General features: G+C 29.9%; 2 protein-coding genes across 4 annotated transcripts in view; one reads left to right on the forward strand and one right to left on the reverse strand.

Moving 5' to 3' along the window:
- Positions 1 to 328: 328 nt before the first annotated feature.
- On the reverse strand, positions 329 to 1,538 carry LOC145324952 (uncharacterized). The gene is made up of 2 exons (XM_080167715.1): positions 1,366 to 1,538; positions 329 to 663 (listed from the first exon to the last, which is right to left on the reverse strand). Exons 1-2 carry the CDS (start codon positions 1,418 to 1,420, stop codon positions 359 to 361), a joined length of 360 nt encoding a protein of 119 aa, XP_080023841.1. The 5' UTR covers positions 1,421 to 1,538; the 3' UTR covers positions 329 to 358.
- Positions 1,539 to 11,575: 10,037 nt separating this feature from the next.
- LOC145324953 (uncharacterized) overlaps positions 11,576 to 25,420 on the forward strand; it is a 103,655-nt gene continuing 89,810 nt past the window's right edge. For all 3 annotated transcript variants that reach the window (XM_080167717.1, XM_080167716.1, XM_080167718.1), the window contains exons 1-3: positions 11,576 to 11,689; positions 23,108 to 23,153; positions 24,927 to 24,991. In XM_080167717.1, coding sequence (XP_080023843.1) covers positions 11,630 to 11,689; positions 23,108 to 23,153; positions 24,927 to 24,991 — 171 coding nt within the window. In that variant the 5' untranslated portion in view covers positions 11,576 to 11,629. The remainder of the gene's footprint in view (positions 11,690 to 23,107; positions 23,154 to 24,926; positions 24,992 to 25,420) is intronic.

A 25,420-nucleotide genomic window follows, 5' to 3' on the forward strand; every position in this document is an offset into this window, starting at 1 on the left:
TTTTGGTAACACAGAAAAAGTTTGTTCTATAATGTCATATAAAAAGATTTTTGTCTATACGTGTAATATGAAAATTCTTTGGGAAACTTTTTATAGGAAAATTGATGTAACATAGTTTATGATAGAGCAAAATATGTATGTATGACTTTCAGGAGCAAATTTTAAAATTTTTTCTTTTGGATTTAATGATTTAACCGGCAAAAGAATCAATCCAATAATGTATATGTTTTGGTTGTATCTAAAAATGAATTGTAAAAATAAATAGTTTTAAAACTGAATAATCAGAATACAAATTTGTATAAGTTTAAACTCTTTATTTTATTTATAATTTTGAACAAAATTTAATTATAATTACTGTTTATTTTTGTTTAGTGTCCTTACTGACACTGGCATTCATTTGTTCATTTTGTTCTGATTTTACAGTGATGGGATTACGGGCTCTTACGCGGGATCTTGACCGTGACTTGCGGGATTTTGACCCAGGCCTGGCACGGGATCTGGACCTTGAAGCACGTGATCTTGACCGTCTTGTCCTTCTTCTCCTTGGTCTATTGTCTGTCTCGCTGTCAGTCTCCCAGACGTAGTCTCCGACGGCCTCCGTTATGTCGTTGTACATGTCCATCAGCTCCTCAGAGTACCAAAAGATCAGACCGAAACATGCGCCTACAATATATATTTTTATATTAGCTTAGTCCTATATTCCAATACATTTGTAAAACAATTATGGCAATCCATAAAACAATTCTTAAAAACTATAACAATATCCGCCTCCTAAAAATCTCTAAAGGGGTTTTATTTACATATTATAAAAGTAAAAAAAGTCATATATTCATAATACGTTTTTCATCTTTTCTTTTAATTAAATTATCTAAAAACAACAAATATAGTTATTATTGTATTACAGAAAGCTTTCCGCGGATATTAAAATGATAGAATTAGGATTAAAATCATTTTTGTTACAAAAATGATATTGATTTTATGATTTTTATTTTAATATTCGTAAAACATTGTTTGCAATACAATTCTATACATGATTTCAACGGATATTAATCGGTTTCGAATGCATACTGGAATAGTTATTTAGGATGAAATAATAGTTATTTCTCGCATCGTATTATAAACGGCTATCCGCGGATATAGAAAGTACAATTATGAGATTAAAACTAGTTTTTTTTAGCCCCGAGGTGACAAAGGCACCGGCTAAAAAAACTGGTTTTAATCTTATGATTGTACATTTCTATATTCGTAGAAAGCTGGATATAATACGATGCTAGACATAGTTTTTTCGTATGGATGAGAACCGGTTCCTATCCACCGGATTCGAATGAATACGAGAAAACAATATATCAATTCTATAAGTATTACCTAAAAGTAAAATAGCGCAGGCTATAAGGATATAATAGTAGTATTCGACAGGCATTTTTAATATCGACTGAATAACTCTAATTATTTTTGAATATTTTTCCCAAAATATTCGAAGATTTTTGAAATTTTGTTTAGAAGATTTTTTAGTGCTGATATTATATCAATTTAAGACTGTTATTATACTTCTATTTTAAAATAGCGTTATATTAAAGATATTGGATTTAAGTCATGACTGGCCATTTTGATTTATGTTTTTTTTTTGCCAACCTATCTACACCCCCATCCCCCTTAGCCGAAATTTTAAAATTTAGTTAATTAGTTGTTATTTTAAATTAACTCCTTTATATGCTATGCTTGCTATGGATAAAATTGTCCTTATTGCACAAGTGTTTCATGATATTAAAGAGTTTTATATTATTAATGCAATGTCAATAATAGGGATTACGTATTTGGCATTTAGATAATTGGATTTTTATTGCATGATAACTTTGTTTGGGATTTATTATGTTTTTTATTATCTAATTTATAGCTGATAAAATGTATGTTTAGAAAATTAATGGTATAGATTGTGATTTTAAAGACTAATTTGTAAGATTAGGTACGGGGAAAAGTAACTCAGAATAAGACATAAGACATAAAATATAAATTAAACTTCAAAATTATTCGTATTGGCACTTAATAAAAAGACCTTCACTTTCGTAAAAAAATTTATTCTCTTAACCCTGAAAAGTTGCATCCCTTTTCGCATCTTTATCAGTCGGGTGGGGGGTGGGGCGTTGGACTCCCCCTCTTCTCAACACCTACAGCATGACCCTCAAAAAAGTATTTTTAAGCATCTGCAGCCCTTATTTCTCAATGAATTATAAAAAAATGCTTATGTCCTTGTTCTCCATAGTATTCCACATAAGTAGATATAAAAATATTTTTTTTACCTCCATTAACACCGGAGATTTTTAGAGCTAAAGTTTTGAAAAGGTGACTGAGAAAAAGAATTTTTTTTTGTTTCTCTTATTTTTTGGATGGTTATATTATGTTTTTCTGGCAACTGAATAATGATACACAAAGAAAAACAAGTTAACTAATTATTTCTTTTTTATTCCACCAAAAAATATAAATTTTTAATGGCAAAAAATACTACTGAATGAATTGATTATTTGCAAATTTTAGGTCATTTATTAACCCTTATTTGAGAAAAGGATTAATTATGACAGTTGCTCCGCCTACTTTTCTGACATCTCAATAATTTAATAGGGGGTTAATTAAGCTTTTTAGACAAAAAAATCATTATGTTTTAATTTTATTTTCTTTATAACTTGTTTGTTATTAAAGTTAGGATTGTGAAACAAAAACAATTTTCCTGCTATATTCATAAAGATTTATTTGGTTTTTTAATCTTAAACAATTTTGCCTAATAAGTAAGTTTTTCAAAATATCATTAAACTAAAAAGACTCAAAAAATATGTGTAAAAAAATGCTTTTTACTCAAAAACTAAATTTTTTATTTTATTTTTGTATAAAGTTTCTGCTAGTAACAAAAAAAAAAGGATATATACCTTAATTTTGCTAAAAAAGTCGTTTCATGTTAAAAGTTACTTTTTCCTCAGTCACTTTTTCAAAACTTTAGCTCTAAAAATCTCCGGTGTTAATAGAGGTAAAAAAAATATTTTCATATCTACTTATGTGGAATACTATGGAGAACAAGGACATATGCATTTTTTTATAATTCATTGAGAAATAAGGGCTGCAGATGCTTAAAAATACTTTTTTGAGGGTCATGCTGTATTAGTTAGAAAGACATTCAACTTAATGAACCAAAAATCAAAATTAAATAAAAGTCCCCAAGGTAGCTATGCCAAGAAAACGATATTATAAAACTTTGGGGACTAGTGTAATAAACAGTCCAATGTCCCGTCCCTCCCTGCATATTAGCCATCCCTGTCCCCAAAGGTATGTATGTGTGTAAGGTGACCCATATTTAGATGAAAGGGATTACATTGATTTCCTCTCAAATCCTAAAGCCATGGATTCATGCAAACTAGCAAAAAAAAACTCTTATTGACAAACAGTCAATTAAATGATTTTTAACCCACAAAAGTAAAGGACTAAAACATAGCTTTTTTATAAATCAATTCCCTATTAACCATGCCGTTTCTGAGATCTTAAAGTAACATACTGATATAGATTGGAATGCCTATTTGTTCAAAGGTTCAGCAGCAAAAGCTAAGATTTTTCCATTTTGTAATTAATAATTATCAAAATAAAGAGGTTTAATACACCAACATAACACAGCTAATGGGGATGTGAAACCCTTTGCACGCCAATGTTGATGGTATTATGACATGTTCAATGCTTTTCTGCAATTGTTATTATGTTGGTTTACATGCACGTAATGGAATTTGTCTGGATGTGCAAAACCATATTGTCAATTACCTCCTTCACCTCATTTTACAATAATTTATTGGCTTTAAAGTTTAGAATAAGGTTTATAAAATGCATATATGTACAAACAATAATCATAATAAGCAATTTAATTGAATTAGCAAACTAATTGGTTTAAGGAAAACTATATAGAGGCACATTTAGTCACAGATGGTTACAATTAATAATGTTAAGTAGATCTAAGTAGCTTTTAACAAGTTTGTTTTCTATCTATTAGATTCGCTTTCTTGAATAAAGTTTACCTATCTTCTAGTGGCTTTACTCCATATTAGGGTTCTTTTTTCCAACAAACAACCTAAAAAATACCATAAAACCTACAAATACCAAAATTCTAAAAAAATGGACTGATGGGTCATTTTAGTATAATCAATTATAATTATTTATCAAAGATTATAGATTAATTATAACTAGTGCATTAAGTACTTTGCTAATAACTACTTTAATCATAATATTAATTTTTTTTGGCAAACCTCTTAGAGACCATTTTATATGAGGGAATATTCTTGAAAAGGTAGGGATTTTCTGAAAACCTAATTAAACATCATTCAGGATGGAAAACGTTATAGAAGCAAATACAAAAAAGGACATGTTTTTCCATTAGTTGTACATAAATGTAAAGAAAACAAAAAAGGTTTTTTTTTAATTACAGATAAAATATAGAAAATTATAGAGTAGCTACGATACTTTAAAGGGGTTTTTATTTACATGATTATTATTTGTTTTTATAATAACAGTCACTGTTCCTATAATATGGTTGATAATGAAAGTACTTGGGACAATCTAGCAATCATAGGTTATCGAGGTCCTCCATACAATTATCATTACAAAGGGAATAACCAAACATATAGTAAATAAAAATAAACATTATAAATGAATATTTGATGTATTTTAAATATGTCCCATTTATTTATTTCTCTTTTCAACTCTTTCAACGTATTTCTCATTTTTTTCTCCTTCCTACCTCTTATATTCTTTTTTATTTCCACTATCTTTGTTTATCTTTCATTCTTTCTCACATTGTCTCTCTCTCTCTCTCTCTCTTACTCTCTCTCTATCTCTCTCTTTCTCTCTCAATCTCAATGTATTTCCCTTATTCTCTTATTTCTCTCTATATTTTCTATTGTCTCTTTTTCTTGCAAATATGTAATAAACATGACAAATATATATATGACACATAACAACCCATATGAATTATAAATATTACCACACTGTAAAAAATACTTCAATAAGAAATAAACTTTAAACTATATGAGAATAGCTATAGATCTCTTGAGGCCTCATTAGGCATTTGAAGGAGAGAGGTCGGAGATTAGTTTTTAATCTTAATTTGAAGCACGTAGCCTTTTACGAACACAGTAAAAGTGTCTGACTGGTTATGACGTAACAAAAAAAAATTAGCCAATGAGAGGCCGTTATTGACCAATGGTAAAATTTATAATGGCCTCTCATTGGCTAATTTTTTTTTGTTACGTCATAATTAGTCAGACACTATTACTGTGTTCCCTTTTACTTTTGTTTTATGTAGTACTAGCGGCTTCGCCCCTAGCCTCTAGGGGCTTTGCCCCAAGAGGTTTGATCAAACCTATTTTTCGTAATTTTGATTTAAAAATAAATCCTTTAAAAAAATTTCTTTGGGGGGGGTGATTTTTTTTGAGGTGGGGGGGGGGGAGTCGACCCCACTATTTTAATTTTAGTTTTAAAAAGAAAAAAAAAATTTAGGGGAGGTATTTTTAATTTTTTTGGGGGGTTGGGGCTGTCCCACCCCCCAAGAAAATAGTTATAAACCTTCCCGGGACCTCTGAGAAGCTACCCTGTAAAGGAGAACCCGATCGGTTCAGCGGTTAGCGAGATCCTTCGCTACAAACAAACAGACAAACAGACACACAGACAAACAAACAGACAAACAGACACACAGACAAACAAACAGACAAACAGACACACAGACACACAGACAAACAAACAGACAGACATCGTTCTACTTTGTATTATAGATAATCAAAGAAATTTAAACTTTTCCAAAATAGTTCTAAGTATGGAGATAATTAATTTACAGTGCATTGGTATAAATACATTATTATTATTATTTCTTATGGGGGAATACTTATTACAATAATAACTATCGCCAAAATAATCGTTAATAATAATACTTTAGTACAATGCAATGGAAGATTAATTTATTTCAGTCTTATATTTGAAATTCTTCAATTTATCTTAAGATAAAATAAACCATTCGCTATCTCTATAATTAAAGTCTAGTGGCTGCGCTCTTAGCTTGTAGGAGCTCTGTATTCGAATAGTAATTAATTAAGGAAAATAATCTTTACCACACTTAGATATAAGAATAAAATAGCCCAAAACCATCCAGGGACCAGTAAGAAGCTTCCATAAAATTAATAAGCTACACACAAAAAACCTTACTACTTTAAATAATATAATCAGAGAACAATAATTCTGAAAAATTGATTTAACAAATTTTAGAAATTATAGTTAATAATAGGGGCTTCAAGAGACCAATTCTCAGAGAAGGGTTATCTCCTCGTTGCCTAGAAACGGCCTAAAACTTGCTTAGGACTAAACGGACATAACGGTCCCAAACGTCGGAGTGGACACTTAACCTAACCTAGCCTATTTTAGACCATCTTATAGGTTTTTTAAATGCCTAACCCCTGCGAGGGGATTATTTGTACATTCATCTAACCTGATCTGTATAGAAATACTTAATTAGATTAATATTTTAACACTCCTGCGTTTATCCACTCCGACGTTTGGGACTCCTGCGTTTGTCCTGGAACCAACATAATCACACATTCAGATTATATATGTATTTTTAAACATATGTATTTATATCCTTTAGTATTAATCAAGAATGACAATTTCCCTAATTAGAGTAGCAATGTTAATAAATGAACCAACTCTAATAATTATGGATGCTTTACAAAATGTTTTATCTAAAAATTACATTACATGTTAACGACACACAAAGTGACTGACTAGAAGACAAACTTATAGAGAAGCTTCGCTGAAAAAGAGACCGCTATAAAAATTAGCCACGTAATAATGTAAACCATAAGTTTGGTTTTAATATTCCTTCCTATCTTATCCATCTGCCACCAAAGGTGTTTCTTGCTTGTTGTCAGTTCAAAAAAGAATATTTCACATTCATTTGGTTGCCAAGTTCTAGATGAGAGAGGAAGGGGACAATAAAAAATAAATTACATTGGCCCACAAAGTTCTCCGATTAATTTAAAACTTTAGAGCAATTAACCCTTAATTTGGTTGTGTAAAATAGTAGTGTTTAAACGTTTGCACCAGTAAATTTAATTTGCATAGGGTGTAATTCTAACAAAGTTACACTTAAATGTATCGTTCATTGTCCTATACCTTAAAAAAACACTTAAAATCTTAAATATGTTAAGTTTATGTGATTGTATAACAAAAAATTATCTTTTTCACCAATAAGCTTACTGCATTACTAATAATATAAGTGTACTTGCTTAAATGCATTTTCTATTAAGACAATAATATTAATCTGCATAAATTTTTTTCCTTTCATTATTTACTATTTTATTGAGTTATATTTTAGTGCAACTGAATGATAACCTCAACACTAAATTATTCTCGCCTACAAAAGAAAAAATTTTCCGCTAATTTTTGTAGAAAAAGACATTATAAATTACCTAGAATAGACAGATAGGGTTTCAAAAATTATGATTTCCAGAAGAAATATTTTTCCAGTATGGCTTCGAAATCGATTTTTATCCGCTGGATAAGAACCGGTTCTCAGTCACACTGAAAAATCATGTATAACATCGTATTAGAGACAATTTCCCACGATTATTAAGATAAAAAAAAAACATAAAAACAATACCAGTCTTCTTATCCCTGGCCCCCTCGGGGCTAACAAAACTGGTTTTAATCTTATAATCTTTTATTTTAATATCTGCGGAAAGCTGTCTATGATACCATGCGATAAATAACTATTTTTGATCTAAATTTTCAATGTAAATTATGACTTTTGTATAGTTTATAATTGCTATGGGAAAGAATAGGTCCTGGACAGATGAAAAAAAGGTTTTTAGTCACTCTATATTGTAAATTTAATAATTTCTGTTTATTTGTATAAGTTTAGTTCTAGAAGTATAGAGCACATCGACCCGCAAACTCTTTTTATACCCAACTAATTTAGAGAAAAGTTTGCATTTTCCTATACAGAGCATTTAGAACCCCTTACCTACCAAGGTTTAAAACAATAAATGAAGCACTCATTTTCTTATATCTTTACAATATACAGGTATGATAACAAGATATCTTAAAGGATAAGACAATGAACGATAATTTTATGTACATCCACAATGATAATGACCAAAGTTACCCCTTTGTAGATTAAAATTATTAGTTGAAAATTTTGTTATACTTTTAAATTTTAATAAAGAGTGGTCCAAAAATACCTAGATGGGATTGTATTGGTTTTTGTCACAGATTAACCTCAATTATCCGGGGGGTTCAGATTGGGTTTCATAACAAGGGTGCATGGTAACATTCATTGGCGAAGCTTAAAACCCAAGAAAACATTTAAAACCTAATAAATGAATAGTAAAAAAAGAATTATTAATATGCTTCTTTATTGTAGAAGGAAAACTAATAATTTCTTTTTACTTTAACATAAAGATTTATGATAAAAAGTTATTGATATAAGAAAGTAATCTATCAAATAGGTAAGAAATGTATTATTACATTAGATATGATACATAAAAAAAATACCAATACAGAATATGTATTATCATTTTGTATTGTTATTTCATCTAGAAAAGGCAAGTTTACAAAGTTTGTGTTAATATATTTTAATTTATCATATTTTTCTATATATTCAAATTAATATTGGGTGATTCTTTTTATCTAACTAGGTTGTTGCTTCATCTCTAGCATCTAGGGAAGGGCTGGAAAAGTCAGGAAAATAGACTAAAACCATCCCAAGACATTTATCAAGTTTCCTTGAGAAGGACAACCATTTCGGACCAGCATTTTTAAGATCTTAAGTTGCAATCTCAAGAAAACTTTCTGCTTCATATTATAAGATTAGTGGCGTCGCTCCTAGCCTCTAGTAGCTTTGTCCCAAAAGGGATATAGAATCAACAACAGAATAGAATGTTCTTTTTTTGTTGGAGGGATAGCGTTGACCCAACCCTAAAGAAAAAAAACCTAAACACCGCAGGAACAGTAGTTATATGTATACCCTAAGAAGCGCAAAGTTGTGGGTTCAGTGGTTTCCGAGATCTTAAGCTTCAGACAGACAGGCATGGTCCTATCTGTATTATAGATATACCTAAAGCAAACCTAGTGGATAGGGGAGCCGCCGCTTATAAATATATGTATATATTATATGTGAGGAATGTGAGTGAAAATTCTTTACTATTTATGGATTCATTCATAATCTGATAAAAACATAGGCACCGGTCAATGGGGTAAAGCCTGTATTTTTGGGACAAGATTATTGTAGGAACATTTAGTTTAGCATTAGAAACCTATGAAGATTTTTTTCTAAAAAGGTTTACCTAAAATTTGCATATTTTTTTAAGAGTTGCATTATCATACTATCAAAAAAATTATGTTAGAATACTTATACTGCAAATGTATACTATAATATTATTGCACAAATCTAGCCCATTGTGCTTTCGATGATCATTTATTATCTAAGTTTCTGAAAAGCCCCTCGTCACTTTGGGGCTAGGGGGAGGGGTCACTTGGCACGATCTTCTGTAAACTTTAAACCAATATACTAAGCATATATTAACAATGACAACAAAATCTTAAAAAAGCGAAGCTTAATAAAAAGAAAGAAATTAGACCTATAACAGCAAACAAAAGAGTAAAATTTAATCAGAACTGCATTAATAAATTTTTGTGGAGATTTTAAAATTGATATAAAATTTTAGAATAGTTTGGTCATAAAGATTAAAGAATAGTTTTTTTTAACTCATCGTATTATAGACAGCTTTCTTCGGATATTAAAACGAAAAAATAAAAGATCAAAACCAGTTTAAACTAAACTGGTAATAATTTTATGATTATATTTTAATATTCGTCGAAAATTATCTGTAATACGATGATGTACATGATTTTTCAGTATGGTTGAGAACCTGTTCTAATCCAGCGGATATTGATCGGTTTCTAAGTCATACTGGAAAATAGATAAACATATGATTTGCGTTTGATTAACAATGAAAAATGTTTGAGTTTAAGCTACTTAGTTTTGGAATTGTGTATGAAATTGCAAAATTGTTTTTAAAAATATACTCTTTTTATTATCTTTTTACAAGCTAATATAACTTTACTTAATTACACAAAACTGTCAATCAATCAATCATAACACAGACATATAAAAAATAACCCTTTCCTTATCTTTTATATATTGAGTGAAAAATAAAAGCATTTTAAAGGATCATATTACTTTTTGGGCGTTTGAAGAAATAACTTGTATAATAATTTGTATTTATTTTTCTTATGGCGTAGCTTCTGCATATAGCCGTTTCTACTCATTTTGTTTTATATTTAAAGTATTATATCAAACACAAAAACTATACCATTTTGATTTTGGTTAATTTAAAAAAAAACTTATTTGTTATTTCGATTGGTGACGTTATTTTTGTAAGATGTGTGCCTAGTGTACTTTAGTTAATGCAAAAAATAATAGGTTTACATTTCCTAAAAGTACATGAAAACATATGTATAAAAAACAGGGAGGAAGGGGACATCAAACTGTAATTTACACTGGCACCCTAAGTTTTATCTTCAATTCTTTAGCTCAAATCTTTAGTTTTGTTTATTCTAGATTGGTTGGTCCAGTTTTACAGTGTTCAAACTTTTCAGCCTATAATTTTGATCTATAGAATGGAAATATTTTTTATTATCATTTGTATGTTCATCAATTTATTGTCCATTTTCCTATCCCTTAAGATCCCTGATAAAACACCAATCCAAACATAATAATAGTTGTAAATTAAAATTTTACAATATGATCCTTTATCTACTTTATAGTATAACAAGGATGATTTTGTTCAGTAGTGGAAAGAAAGAAATTATAAATGTGTTAAAATTAGTCTCTTGTATATTTACACTACACCAAACTCAGAAATTTAATCATAAGAATTGAGGAAAGATCACTATCATTTAAATTGTCATGTGTCTAGAACCACGGCTTCATGCAAGGATAATATATTTTCCAGTATGGCTTAGAATCCGGTTGATAACCGCTGGATTATATCCGGTTCAACTAAGAAATCATACATAGCACCTTATTACAGACAATGTTCCACGAATATTAAAAATAAATATAAAAATAGCACCAGTTTTGATATACGCAGAAAGCTGTTATAATATTATGCGATAAAAAAAACTATCAAGAACGCTCTAAATTATCAAATAAACAACAGATAAAACATCCAATTAGAATTGAAGAGTTGCTCCGCTTCCTAAAAAACAAGTTGTTTTATGCCAAATATACAGCCAATAAACTTCAGCCCCCTTTTCTTATTCAACGTAGTAAATCAAACAATATAAATGTCTAATGTTTATCACAATAGGGTGAAGATTCTAAATGTTTTTTTCTTTCTTTTTTTGTTCTAACAAGGATAGTTTTTCTTAAATACCAAAAAAACTATGTAGGAAGATGGGGTTTACTTTTTTGATTTTGATTTTAACAAAGATTTTGTTTTGTTCTTTACAATAGAGTATTAATTGTTGATGACTTTTTAAAAATATTTATTTAAATTTCAGAAAGTAAAATGGAGTGAACAAGTTATGATTATGAATATTTGTGAATAATAAAATGAGCGGTGAACAGTCCCCAATTCTAGAGGGACCCATTAAACTCAGAGATGGAAAAAAGGTAATTTGTCTTTCACAGGGATGAATGTTCCAAAAATGTGCAAAAAATAAGAATATTTAAGAGCTTAAAGGTATATAATACCTATTTATTTATCTTAGTATTTGCAGTAAAAAGCATTAACATGCATGTACTGTATTATCAGCAAGCTTTATGTTACAGTCGGGCAAACAAACTTCAGTTTTCGAGTAGCTACGAAAACTAAATGATAAGATTTTCTATTTTTGATGAAATATTTCCTCTATCCCATAGAACATTTATAATATCAAATTTTCAAAACATATTCATTTTGAATTAAATATCAAACTTTATATGAGTATTAATACTTAATGATGAATATTTTTAAAAACATAAATACACCATAAGAACATTTTGTCAAAAGTATCGATGTAACAATAAGCTGAACAGTTAACAGAAATTTTACTGGTCTTTAAGACCTTTTATGTGTGTGTGCTGGTATTTTCGGTCCTATAACAAACGCAGGAGTCCCAAACGTCCGAGTGGACAAACGCAGGAGTGGACACTTAACCTAACATAACCTATTTTAGACCTTCTTATAGGTTTTTTTAAATGCCTAACCGCTGCGGGGGGCTTAATTGTACATTCATATCTTAACCTAACCTAATCTGCATAGAAATACTTAATTAAATTAATATTTTAACACTCCTGCGTTTGTCCACTCCGATGTTTGGGACTACTGTGTTTGTCCTGGAACGGTATTTTCGAGTTTTAGTTATCTGTCACACTTTTGTTATAAAAAAGCTACGACAATAACTTGAAATTAAAGAAAACAAAATATGTTTGATATCAGATGCATTACATTTTTCTACTTTCAAGGAAATACTCCTTGCATATAGATGATATATTATCCCAAGCCCCAAATAAACATCCCTGCTTTCCCTTGACAGATAAATATAGATGAAGGGTTGGGTTTCTCATTTTACAAAGTTAGGCTCAATTGGAATAAAGTGAAAGTAAAACCATCTTTAAAACTATTTTATTAAAACCATAGAAGAATAATTCTTATTTTGGGGGGTAAGAAATATTATTCAAGATTATATACAAACATCCAGCTAATCTGTACTACAAAGTATAATGATGTTTGTCTGTCCGTCTGTCCGGATGAATCTAATATCTCGATAATAACAAAACATATTGTTTTTACATTTCAGAGAATACACCTTCTGATCGTTGAAAGGTTTCATGCAATTTTTCTCCCCCCCCCCTCAAAAAAAAAAGTTTATTAAAATAGATTAGTTTTGATACTGATGTTGCTTTTTTTCAATTGTGAACTTTTAGTACCCATTTTAGTGTGGATTTCCCTCCTCATCATCCCCTCTTTGAGCTTTGTCCCTAGAGGCTAAGGGCAAAGCCAACATTTATGATTCCCCCTTTATATAGAAAATACTCGTAATATGCTCTAAATGTTATGAATGTAATCAATCAGTTAAGAAATTTTTGTAAAGGTTAATTTACTTCATAATTAGAGAAAGTTTCTTGTAGCTTTCAGAGAGATATATATTAGAGAAAATAATAAGTTACAAGTGGTATATAAGATTCACAAAAGAAAATATTATAAATAATAGCCAATTTTGTTTTTTAAGATATCTGAAGTTCAAGTTAATGATATTTTTAAAAACTGAAATAATGATGAATAAGATCTTATTGCAAATTATACTTTGTCCGAGCTTTTAAAAACGAAATAGAACTTTTGTATATTTGTTTGTTTATGTATACTTTGTAAAAAGGAGCTGATACTGCAGCCTATATAGAGACTATGCTATGAAAGAGCTTTCAGCGGCTGATATTTTGGAGAACATATAGACATACGGACATAACATAATTGTATAAAAGTTTAGTTACTATCAATAAAGTTGAATTTTACATACTTTTTTATGTCTTCTGTCTTAACCCTTACAGATCGGGGGGGGGGGTCATATTGACCCCCCCCTCTAGTTTTTTCAATGTCATTTTTTTTGTAGGTAAGATGGAGAGCTGTGACTTCATGACTTTTTAAGTTTAGTAATTATGCGTCGGCAAGAGTTGATTTTATTAAGATATCTGGTCTGTGTCGGTCGTGGTGTCCGGTCAAAGTCGGTTGGGTAGCACCAAAATTTAAAAAAAATTCTAAATAAATCTTAATTTCTACATTATGACTTTTGTGTATAAGGTAGAAACCTAAATTTTTTTCGGTGAATACTGAGATATCAATGACCTTATGAGAAAAGTGGTGTTATGACCGTTTGACCGACTTTATGACCGATTTTTGTCCGGCTTTTACTACAGACATATATCATGAATATCGTGGCTTCTATTACAGCTAGAGACCTAAAAATTTTTTTGGTAAATTCTTGAGCAACAATAAACAGATAAAAATATTTATTGGCGCCGCCAACCGCCGTTTTACCGCCGTAACCGCCGAAAATGGCGATTTCCGTTAATTGCTGTTTTTCGGCGATGATCAGAAAAAGTATTTTTTTTGTTATGAAAAATAAAAGTTCGTCCTAAAATTTGGTCATCCTAGCTGCAAAATTGGCCGCTCTACAGCTGTTTTAAAATTTGGCGGCTGGCCGCTAAAAAACGGCTAAGGAGCGGCCTGGCCGCTATGACTAGAAAAAGTAATTTTCTCTAAAAATACACATGAACCACCAGAAAAAAATTTTACGTCTTTATCTGTAACAGAAGCCGAGATAGAGGGGGGGGTCAATATGACCCCCCCCCCGATCTATTAAGGTGGGAATTGGGGCCCGATCTGTAAGGGTTAAAACTTCTTCCAGAATAATTATACCTATCCCTGAGAGGGAACTAATTTAATTTTAACTTTGTCCTTATTCTTAGAAATATTCAGAGATACAGGTATAGGACCAATACAAATTTTTAAAAGCGAAGCTTTTCTATAATTAGGGTCGGTCCGTCCGTCCGTCCGAGATAGATAGCTTTTATTTGTTAATTTAGGCATGTTAGAATTGTCCTATCGATTTCAAACTTTGCATGATGATTCCTGTAGTAGTTGGGCAAGATTTAGAAAGCGTAGCAACTCTATAATAATTACCAGAATGTCCGTACGTCCATTTTAAAAATGTTGATTTTTCTACTTTTTTAACAACAAATTTTCAAGTGTTCTAATTATCCGTTTGATCTGATTTTTGGTATATTGGTTCCTGGGACAACAACGAACAATATTATAAGCGAAGCAACTCTATAATCAAGTCCAAAAATGTAAGTATGTCCATAAACATTATCCTGCTTCAAGCAGTTTTTTCAACAAATTTACTTACAATTTTGCTTCGACTCTAATACTTTTAAATTCTGATTATTCAGTTCAGATACCATACAAGTGTTAATGTCCGTTTGTCCTACCGTTTCAGTGCTTTGCTTTTATGGATGTTGTCATCCTTGTTTTTATACATTCTGACGATAATCATAAAAGATAAAGGGAGAGGTCATTTTCTAGTAAATCCCGTAAAGGTGTGTGTTATAAGGCCTAAAAATAGTAGTAGAACGATAAGGTGCTCTATATATTTGTATTTCCTATTGAATAGAACAATAGGGAAGAAATTTTTTTTTTTTTTTTTGATAACCGTACCTGGAATATCTGAAATTTCTATCAAACGCTTTGTTTGGCTCAAACTGACACAAATAAAAAAAAATATAATTATAATAAATCAACCTGTAAAGAATGACTTCTTCCTTTGTTTAATGGTATAGATTGTTCTTAACCTTTACCTTGTACCTATAGAAAACATTATTATTATAATTATATTTTTTTTTTAATTTTTGTCAGTTTGAGCCAAACAAAGCGTTTGATAGAAATTTCGTATTTTTTTTAGATAATCCAGGTACGGTTATAAAAAAAAAAAAAAAAAATTTCCCTATTGTTCTATTCAATAGGGAATACATATATCTAGAGCACCTTATCGTTCTACTACTATTTTTAGGCCTTATAACACACACCTTTACGGGATTTACTAGAAAATGACCTCTCCCTTTTAATAGCCTAAATCGCAATTCTTAAAGGAATCAAGTAGTGAAGTACAATAAAACTGATTAAGTAATAAAATGTTAATCAAAGATAAATGGACATAAGCTCCTTAATTTTTTTATGAATCTAAGAACTCTTTGTTGATCTTCTATTGCATTTTCTTTAAAATATATATGATCCAAGAAAGTATACTAATTCCTATATTTCCCTTACTTCAAATTTAAATTCTATGAACAAGAATGAAACGTTGTGTGAAAGCAAGGTACCTAAAATTAATTTAAAGTTTTAAACATTATTTATTCGTTAATATTGCATACCAATCATACTATTGACTGCATAAAACAAATCAAAACCATCCATGATTTTACGAACAAGAAAAAACGTGTTGGTTATACTGAGGGTGCTAATTGAAAAGAAGATAATTAAAATAAACTTTTTATAAAACTTTTTTTCTTTAATCCCCTAATCTTAAATAAATTCAGTAAGATTTGAAGTTTAAACATACAAAAGAATAGAATTGGCAAAGATTTTTTTATTAGGGTTAGACCTTAAATATCAAATTTTCTTTCTTTTTCTCTAAGTAGAGATTATTTAAAGCAAAATTTAGTTTTCTTTTTAAACTGAAATAACGCCAGGGATTTTATTCTATAGGGATAAGACGATACATCCCCAATGATGAAAAACAAATTACCCTTCTGTAGATTAATTTTATTAGTAAAAAGTTTTAGACATTTTTGGACATTGGAAGTTTGGAACCAACCAATCAATATAATATAAAAGTACCCAAAGTTCTTGAGCCATCTAAAGGGATAACGTACATAGTTATAAAAAAACATAGGATACTAGTGTAAAAGTGTCCCCTACCTTTCTGAATATAATATAGAATTTGAATTAACTTAGCTTTCCATTTAATTAAACGGTAGAAAAGATTTGCGAATTGACCTTCACTTTAATCTGATAACCGAATATTTTCCCAAATTTTTTGCAACTAGCATTTTAAAATCTATAAAAATGATTTTAATTGAACTGAAAATATTTCAATTGCTTGACTTGCATTTATCTAAAAACATGGAGAACTAATTAAAGATTTCAGATTTGTAATATTAAATTTCGCTTATTATTTGCTCAGAAACATTACTTTGTTATTTTATTTTTGTCAAAAGGACCTAAGAGTTAGTGTATCTATAATACAAAGTAGCAAGATGTCTGTCTGTTTTTCTGTTTGTAGCGAATGATCTCGCTAACCGCTGAACCGATTGGGTTCTCCTCTACAGGGTAGCTTCTCATAGGTCCCGGGAAGGTTTATAACTATTTTCTTGGGGGTGGGACACCCCCAACCCCCCCCAAAAAATGAAAAATATCCCCCCCAATTTTTTTTCTTTTTAAAACTAAAATTAAAAAAGTGGGGTTGATTACCCCCCCCAAAAAAATAAATCCCTCCCCCCCAATTTTTTTAAAAATTTTTCTTTTAAACCTAAAATACGAAAAATTTATTTGATTAAACCTCTTGGGGCAAAGCCCCTAGATGCTCGGGACGAAGCAGCTAGTATACAAATAAGCCATATTGACATATTTCCTAGATAGGCATCCATAATCCTGAAGAAAGTATACCTACCTATTTCTATCTATTGAAACCTATATAAAGCAAATCTAAAACCTAAAACATTTTAGAAGTGCAGCTACTCAATACTTATGGTATAATTGCAAAGTTTCTTACGTTAATAGATTTAATCAATTTTTTATTGTCTGATTGTTTTAGTTTTGATTAAACGGACTTTGTATTTCCTCTAACAGAGCATTAAGGTTTCTAGTCTTGAGCTAAATACATCTTTAAAATGGGGAGACTAAATGAATTTTTTTTGGCAAAGCTTTACGTGTTTTGCGTTAGTTTGATAATATTTTTTTCTTCCATAAAATTACAGTAGTTCTATGTATCTAATATTCAATGTCCTTTGAATATATTATAAAAAAATAATTGTTTTGAAATATTAAAACACATACTTGAATCTGTCAACTCTTTGAATTCTCGAATATGTGATGTACATTGTACATTCAGAGTATCCTCAAGTTTTCTTTGTTCCTATTCATTCAAATACTCACAAATATAGGAATAGCTTCATACTATAGCTTAACAATGTCTTTAACCTTAAACGGTCCTATAGAGGGGGGGGGGGGGGGTTAAACTCCCAATCCTTATAATAAAGTAAAGGATGACAGTTTGTCTGTGTGTTTGTACCGAAGGATCTTAAAATGGGTGAGTCACCCCCCTCAAAAAATAAAAATAAAATATGTATTAGGTTATCAAATTCGACTCTCCCCTCCTCAAGTGCCCCTAGAGGCCTCTAGGGGGCGTGGCCGCTAGTATGAAATAACACACGCGAAAAAGACTTAACGCGTGTTTTCTTCAGTCGAGCTTTCACTGCTGTACATACATCATTGTATCGTAGCTATCACACAATATTTGTAGGTCTTCTCGTGTAGCTCATAACAATGTGCGGGAATAACATGAGTATTCAGCCGTTTGGCAGTTTTTTAAAAACATTGAACTGTATACTATATCCAATCTATATTATTCTTATTGTTTAATAGGTCCCATTCTATGTATTAATTGCCATTTCTTTTATCCCTGAAATTGAAGTGTAAGGAAAGCTAAACTCCAGGGATCTTAGGGATAAGACAATGGACGACAAATCAATATACAATAACAATTATAAAAAACAAAATTACAAATCTGTAGATTGTAATTATTGGACACTGGAACCAACCAATCAAAATTGAATAAATAACTGAGATTTATTTAATCAACTTTATTATATAAAACTTTGGGTATCAACATAATTTATAGTCCTATGTACCCTCTCTCCCTGCTAAACTCGTAGAGCTTGTTTAGCAACAAATTCAAATATACAATTTTTAACTTTTTTAGTATTCTAGCTACTTGATAACTTTAAAAATAAGTTAGAATTTTAAAAAGAGGTTTACTATTATTTCCGGGCTTAAAAATTTCAAAATCGTAGATTAATGTCCGATTTCAATTCACTATAATTGTCAAATGTAAAATCTTAAGAATTAACAATATCAACTGACAAAGGAATTATACACTTACTACACTTTACTGTTATTTTTTTAACTGTTGTTGGTTTATTATTGTTGCACTACTTATGAAAATGAATATAATTGTCCTTGTTATTCTACAAAACTAAAGATTCAAAAGAAACAAGAATGTCAATCATTCAAAAGAGGAAAGATAAAATTCTTAATAGCCTATAATTTCATTATCATAACTGCGTTTTAAAGTAAGCATGAAGACATATTAGTTTTGAAAATATTGTAAAAGAGCCCAGATAATATGTCATCCATGACAAAAGTAAAATATAAAGAAAACACTAAGTATTGACTTTACAAAATTTATTTTGTAGAACATGTTTGATATAAAAATAGTGAAAAAACGAAGCAACAGAGTAAATTAAAGAGTATCTGCAAAAATTTGAAAAAAAATATTTGAAGAACACATTTTGTTGCGTGGTACTTTTATATACACAACAAAAAGAATTCATAGAATGAAAAAAGAACATTTTATCATCTTTAAAAGAACAAGGATGATACCTTTTTCTAAGAAGCGAAGCAAAAATAAGCTAACAACATATCCATATAATAAAGTAGGATTATGTTTGTTTGTTAGTCTGTCTGTTTGTCTGTACAAATAAAATTTTTTTAATACCCTAGATGGCCACCGGACTTACACATACCCAAGTATTAAAGTAGCTTCGCTACTTTAAATATTTTAAAAATCATATAAAACTGTTTTTTAAATTTACTTTTAAGAAGCAGAACTAAGTTTGTAACAGTTAATTCTTACCATAATGCTTCATTGCTTTTGAATGGCAACTCTGTCAATGCTTTTTTTGCCTAAAAATTTGTATACTTTTCATGGTAAAAACAAGGATAACATGTATCATAGAGAGTTTGTCATGGGAAACATTGCTTTAGTATATTTATAGCGGCAGCGCCCCTAGCATCCAAGTACTATTTGTTCAACGGAGTAAGCAGGGGATAGAAAATAGCCTAAAAAATAAATAGCCTAAAACCATGTAACGAACTCAATCTGTTCAGTAGTTATTAAAATCCTAAGCTCCAAACAAATAAAACTTTTATCATATTTCATAATTGGGCTTCGTTTTTACATGTTGTCCTATCCCTACTAAAACACTATGATGGTATATTATATTTGAACTTGAAGTACTTAGCAATTTTACCCAAGTAAAAACTAACCCTGAAATAAGATATTTTTCAAAAGAATTACATTATATTTTTTTAGTAGCAAAACTACTCTATAATTCAAAATAAATATGCTTGATACGTTAATTTTTGTGTGAAGATTCCGCGGTCTTTCTTAAAATTGCTTGCATGTTCTGTTTATTCTTTTTCAGATTGGTTATTTTTTGTGCGTCGCTACTTAGTGATGCTTTCATACTTGTGTCTTTGTCAGTCTATATGTGCTTTTAAGCTAAAATAGAAGACAATAATAATTATTTTTCGCGTCGCATTATGGACAGCTTTTAATGGTTATTAAAATGAAAAATTATTAAACCAGTTTTTAAAATTATCATTATTTTAATATTCGTGGAAAATGTTCTTTACTATTTTTCAGAATGGCTTTAATCAGTTTCGAAGCCATACAGCAAAAGTATTCTTTTTCATTATAATAAAAGGGTTGCTTATCGTAAAATAAAGCTTTATGTTAATGTTTATTTTAACATATATTGCATCTAAATACTGCATGAACAACATATAAACTTTAATTACGTCAGTAGTCCGACTACAAAAAGTTATTGCATGGATATATAAATGGGAAATATAATATTTTTTAAAAAGATTTTAATGCTGAACTAAAAAAAATTGGGGGGGGGGGAAATTTTTTTTTTTTTTTTTGGGGGGGGGGTAACTCCCCCCCCCCTCATTATTTTAGTTTAGTTTTAAAAATTTTTTTTTTTCTGGGGGGGGGGATTCATTTTTTGGGGGGGTTGGGGGTGTCCCACCCCCCAAAAAAAATAGTTATAAACCTTCCCGGGACCTATGAGAAGCTACCCTGTTAAGGAGAACCCGATCGGTTCAGTGGTTACAGACACACAGACAGATACACAGACAGACACACAGACAGACACACAGACAGACACACAGACAGACAAAAATCCTGTTACTTTAGTATAAGGATATATATATACATATAATAAATAAATTTAGTGTTGTACAATACAATCATTGTCGACATAAGTTGTAAAATTTCCAATTAACACAATGCCTCATTGCCTATATAAAACAGATGTATATTAGTTTAGAAATATATTGATACAATTCTACAATCCCTGGTCGCTTTGTAACATTTTAATTAAGAATTTTAGAAAGAGGCTGGGATGCAATTTTGTCTTATATTACGTACTTTAGCAGCAGGCATTTTTAACAAGGACAATTTTGTCGGAAAGTAGCGAAGCTCAATGGCAAAAGAAAATTAATACAGGACGATTGTAATAATTCAAAGCAAATTAAATACGTTAGTAGTATAAGTATGTTTGTATACATTTGGTCTTATTTCTTTCCCAAAAAAAGTTTATAAAATTCTTTACACACGCATTTATCATTCGATATACCTATTCACATATGGAGATGAACCCTAAGTAGTCGGGCCCTCCCCTTCAAAGGTGGCATGGGAGGGGGTGATTGTATTCCCCCCTCCCCCCGTCATCTCATCTCGTATTGGAGCTAGAGGGATAAAATATTTGTGCAATTCCCCTCATTGATACAAATATATTCTACTTCCTTAACATTCGTTTATATACTATTTTACTGATATGGAAGTGTTTTCCTTGTTATTTTTTTTTAATTTTCAAAGATGAAGAAAGTCCATCAAAAAAAAAATTCTGACGTCATAAAAATGAGGGATGAGGAGAGGAGGAGTGGGAAATAAAACCCCTAAAAAAGAGATGGATAATTCCTCATTTTTATGACGTCACATTGAGCGACTTTCTTCGTCTTCATTTTTTCGAAAAAGCACAAGTCTCATGTTTACTTTGTTCCTGGCGAACGTATTATATTACAATTTATAGTCAAGCATGATTGTTTCATATTTTACAGAGGATATCTTTTTGTGTGTTTAATATTTGTTGATCGGTTGGTTTTTCTACTTCCTCTTTAGTTTTTTTAGCTTTACGTTACCTCATAATATCGCCTGGATTTACCTGGATTTTGGATGCCCCCTGTGGCAGTGTTCATGAAAAGTTTTAAAATTGCGCCATAATCGTTTGTTCGTAATTTGTAAAAAAAATTCAAGCGGTTACCGAGATTTTAAACTTCAGGCGGAAAGACAGACAAATGACATCGTTCTGCTTTGTATTATAGATAATATAAAAGTCCAAATAATAAGTTCAATGCTCTAGATTAAGTTTTTTTTCCTGGTGTAGTTTTTGTGATGGAATTATTGTTATCATAAATCATCACTTCACAGAGTATCAAGTCTCGGGTTTTAAAAATTTGTGGATTTACTTATTTTTATTTTGGAAGATTTTTATAATATTTTATTAGTAGATTTTTAAATTGAAAAGTTTCTTTCAAAAATGTAAACTGGTAGGTCCGACTGTTTAAGAGATTTTGATGGACATGATATCAAAGTAGTGATTGAAAAATTGAATATAAAATACTTTTAAAACCCTATCGTTATCAATTACAACATAACAACAAAAATATTTAATTTTCATGATTTATCCCAAAGTGTTGAAAACTATTCTAGAGAAATTTAGTTCAGTTATAGGTCATGCTAATATCGTGGAGAGATACATGTATTCTTTGGATAAGCATCTATAAAAGCGAAGCTCAGTCTATTTTCAGTTTTAATTAAAGAAAAAATATCTTGAATATTTCCGATTATTTATAGGCCTTTTTATGCCGCTTAACACAGTGTGCAACATTACATGTACATTTAGCCTTTTGGTCTTTCTTTAAAGTTCATAGATTTTTGGAGATAATCATCCACTTTACAGTTAAATTTATTCTATTTTCTCAAAAGTTTTGTTCTTTGTCTTTGATACTAATTGTTGCTAAGTTTAATGTTTTAAGCATTTCTTTCGGAAAATTTATGTTTAAAAAAGTTTAGGAAAAACGGTTGAATTTATGCCTAGTTTTCAACAAATTTATGATATTCATTTTTGTACCTCTCATTTTAAGGGTACTATGAAGAAGCTATACATTAAAGCGCAATTATATACAATGTATAAGGATTACTTAATTACCACCTCACAAGTATTTAGATATGAAATTTATTTACCATTACATGTTGTTTCTTGTACAGATATGTACAATCAGAGTACAATCTCAGTTTATATGCATATAATTAAAATATTTTTCATTAAAAAATTAAAGGAGAATAATTTTGTTATTTTTTTCAGTGGAAGAATCGGTATGCAAGAATCACCAGGCTAAGTCCAGTAGCTGGTAAGTCAAACATTGTTATCAATTAAGTATCAGAATGTTTTCTATGTTAATATCTGTCTAAATATTCAAGATATATGATATTTTAAAAATTATTTAAGTAGAATAAACTTAGTTTTTAATGATTCAAAATTGTTTTGAAATAAAAACTTCAACCAAACTCCAATACAAAAAAGCAAAAAATTATCATTAGATCTTTAAAACTTTTTATTTATGATATAACTAAATAAAAAATATTGTACTTGATAAAAGCAGGGATTTAAAGGGATAAGACAATGGACGATAAATTGATTTACATCCCGAAATATGTAGAATTTTAGATATAGAAATGGAAAGCTGGTATGAAATATTTAATAAAAAATCCCCTACGATTCTAAGTCAATGAATGAGAGAACGCGTATATAAATCTTTAGGGACCAATAGAAAATTTCCTCCCAATCCCAGAATAAAGGGCAGCTTTTTTCTTAATCACCCTGCATGTTTTAGCATAGCAATGTACCTAGCGTGTCAAAATTGAAGAAAAACATAAATTTAAAACGTCAATTTATCAATATTCAAGCTTTTTATTGTTGACCCTATTTAGAATATTCCAATAAAAAGTATCAAACAAAATAAAATGAAATTCAAATATTTAATGTATTTTTGCAGGATTTGAATACATAACATTTTAAACTATGATTTATGTTAAATAAATAGTTTTGTTTTCATATAGATTTTCTTTCTTAGAAATATACTTTCTTGGGGGGTTGAAAACCAAATGGATTTTTAAAAATAGTTTTATAAAAATATTAAATGATTGTTTTTAATTCCTAATAAAACTCCAACTTAAAAGATATAACAAGAAATTTCTATTAAAATTATTGCTGCGTTACTTAAGGAAATAGTTGTACTTGTTCTACCATAATTTCCTACATGACATAGCCAGAATTTTTCATTTATTTTAAAATATTGCTGCTGAAACTATTTCCTGGATAAACATACAATTTACATTTAATTTTATACAACAGGGGAAAATTTTGTTTTCATTTTGGTTATATGATTTTGAGTTGTGCAGCTACTATGGTTTTCCATAGATCACTATGAAGGTTACGTCATTATCGCTAATCTTCGGAGATAAGATAATGGACGAAAAATTTATACACTCTTGACGACAAAGCTCAAAGTGTCATGTGTGACGTCATAAAAATCCATCTCTTTTTTAGGGGTGTCCTTTCCCAATTCTCCTCTCATCCCTCCTTTATAGACGTATTTTTATGACGTCACACATGACACTTCGAGCTTTCTCCATCTTTAATGATGATAAAAATTATAACATTCTTTATATTGGAATTATTTGTTGGAAAGTTTGGACACTAGTAGTAATGTTTGAGATACCAATCTGAATTTGATAAAAAGTACCCAAAGTTTATAAGAAAACCAGTAATTTAACATGATTAGAAAACTTTGGGTTTTCTTTATTATTCATAGTCCAATGTTCCCTTTCTTCCTGGTTATCATAGAATCTAGATATAATAGGAGTATTAGTTATTGTCAATTAGACTTCAAAATGTCATTTGATTTGGTGGTTTATTTAGCTTATGAGTACTGGATGTGCTATTATTGAGTAATCGTTGCGGGATTTGGAAGTTATTTACAGAAAATAGGTTTTTGTAGATTTTCTTTACACTTCAAGGGATAAAAACAATGGGTGATAAATTGATATGCATCTCTAATGAGGCTTTTGATACCAGTGTAGTGTATACTCCATCCCTGGTAGTAATTATATTTGTTTTTTAGATTTCCTGACCCTACAACTATGGAAAGATTTAAAGGAGTTGGAGAAACAAAAAGGACCAACAAAGGTAAAAAAAATAGGTTTTTATTTTATTTTTGTCTGTCCGTTAGTAAATCAGTCAAAACGCTAAGGGTGATAAGTGATTTCCTCGGCTGATATTCGAGATATACTGCTTAGTTTGTTTTGAATATTCCCTTTACAAATGAGCATCCAGTATTTAATTTACTTTATTCACATTATTCGCATTTCTTTTCATGATTTATTTCGCTTCGCTTCATATGGATGTAGTCATCCTTATTTTAACTATGTTGTGGAAGAGGAAAGGGTAATGGTATAGACCTTAACATATTATTTTTGGGGAAAATGTAAAAATTCGTCTTGCTGATACAATGTGTTAAATTATTCTCATCAAAATTCTGAGAACATGTTGGCTAAAAAAGAAAATATTATACAATTTTTTTCAATATAAAAATAAAATATATTTCTTTAGGTACTT

This window comes from Acartia tonsa, chromosome 7, assembly GCF_053477335.1.
Source record: "Acartia tonsa isolate MP-2025a chromosome 7, ASM5347733v1, whole genome shotgun sequence".
Classification (NCBI taxonomy): Eukaryota; Metazoa; Arthropoda; class Copepoda; order Calanoida; family Acartiidae; genus Acartia; species Acartia tonsa.

Bases quoted from the DNA above. Each gene is read 5' to 3' on its own strand.
- LOC145324952 (XM_080167715.1), bottom strand. From the start codon at position 1,420: ATGCCTGTCGAATACTACTATTATATCCTTATAGCCTGCGCTATTTTA. The intron at 664-1,365 runs GTAATACTTATA...TATATATTGTAG, and splicing joins CTGCGCTATTTTACTTTTAG to GCGCATGTTTCGGTCTGATC.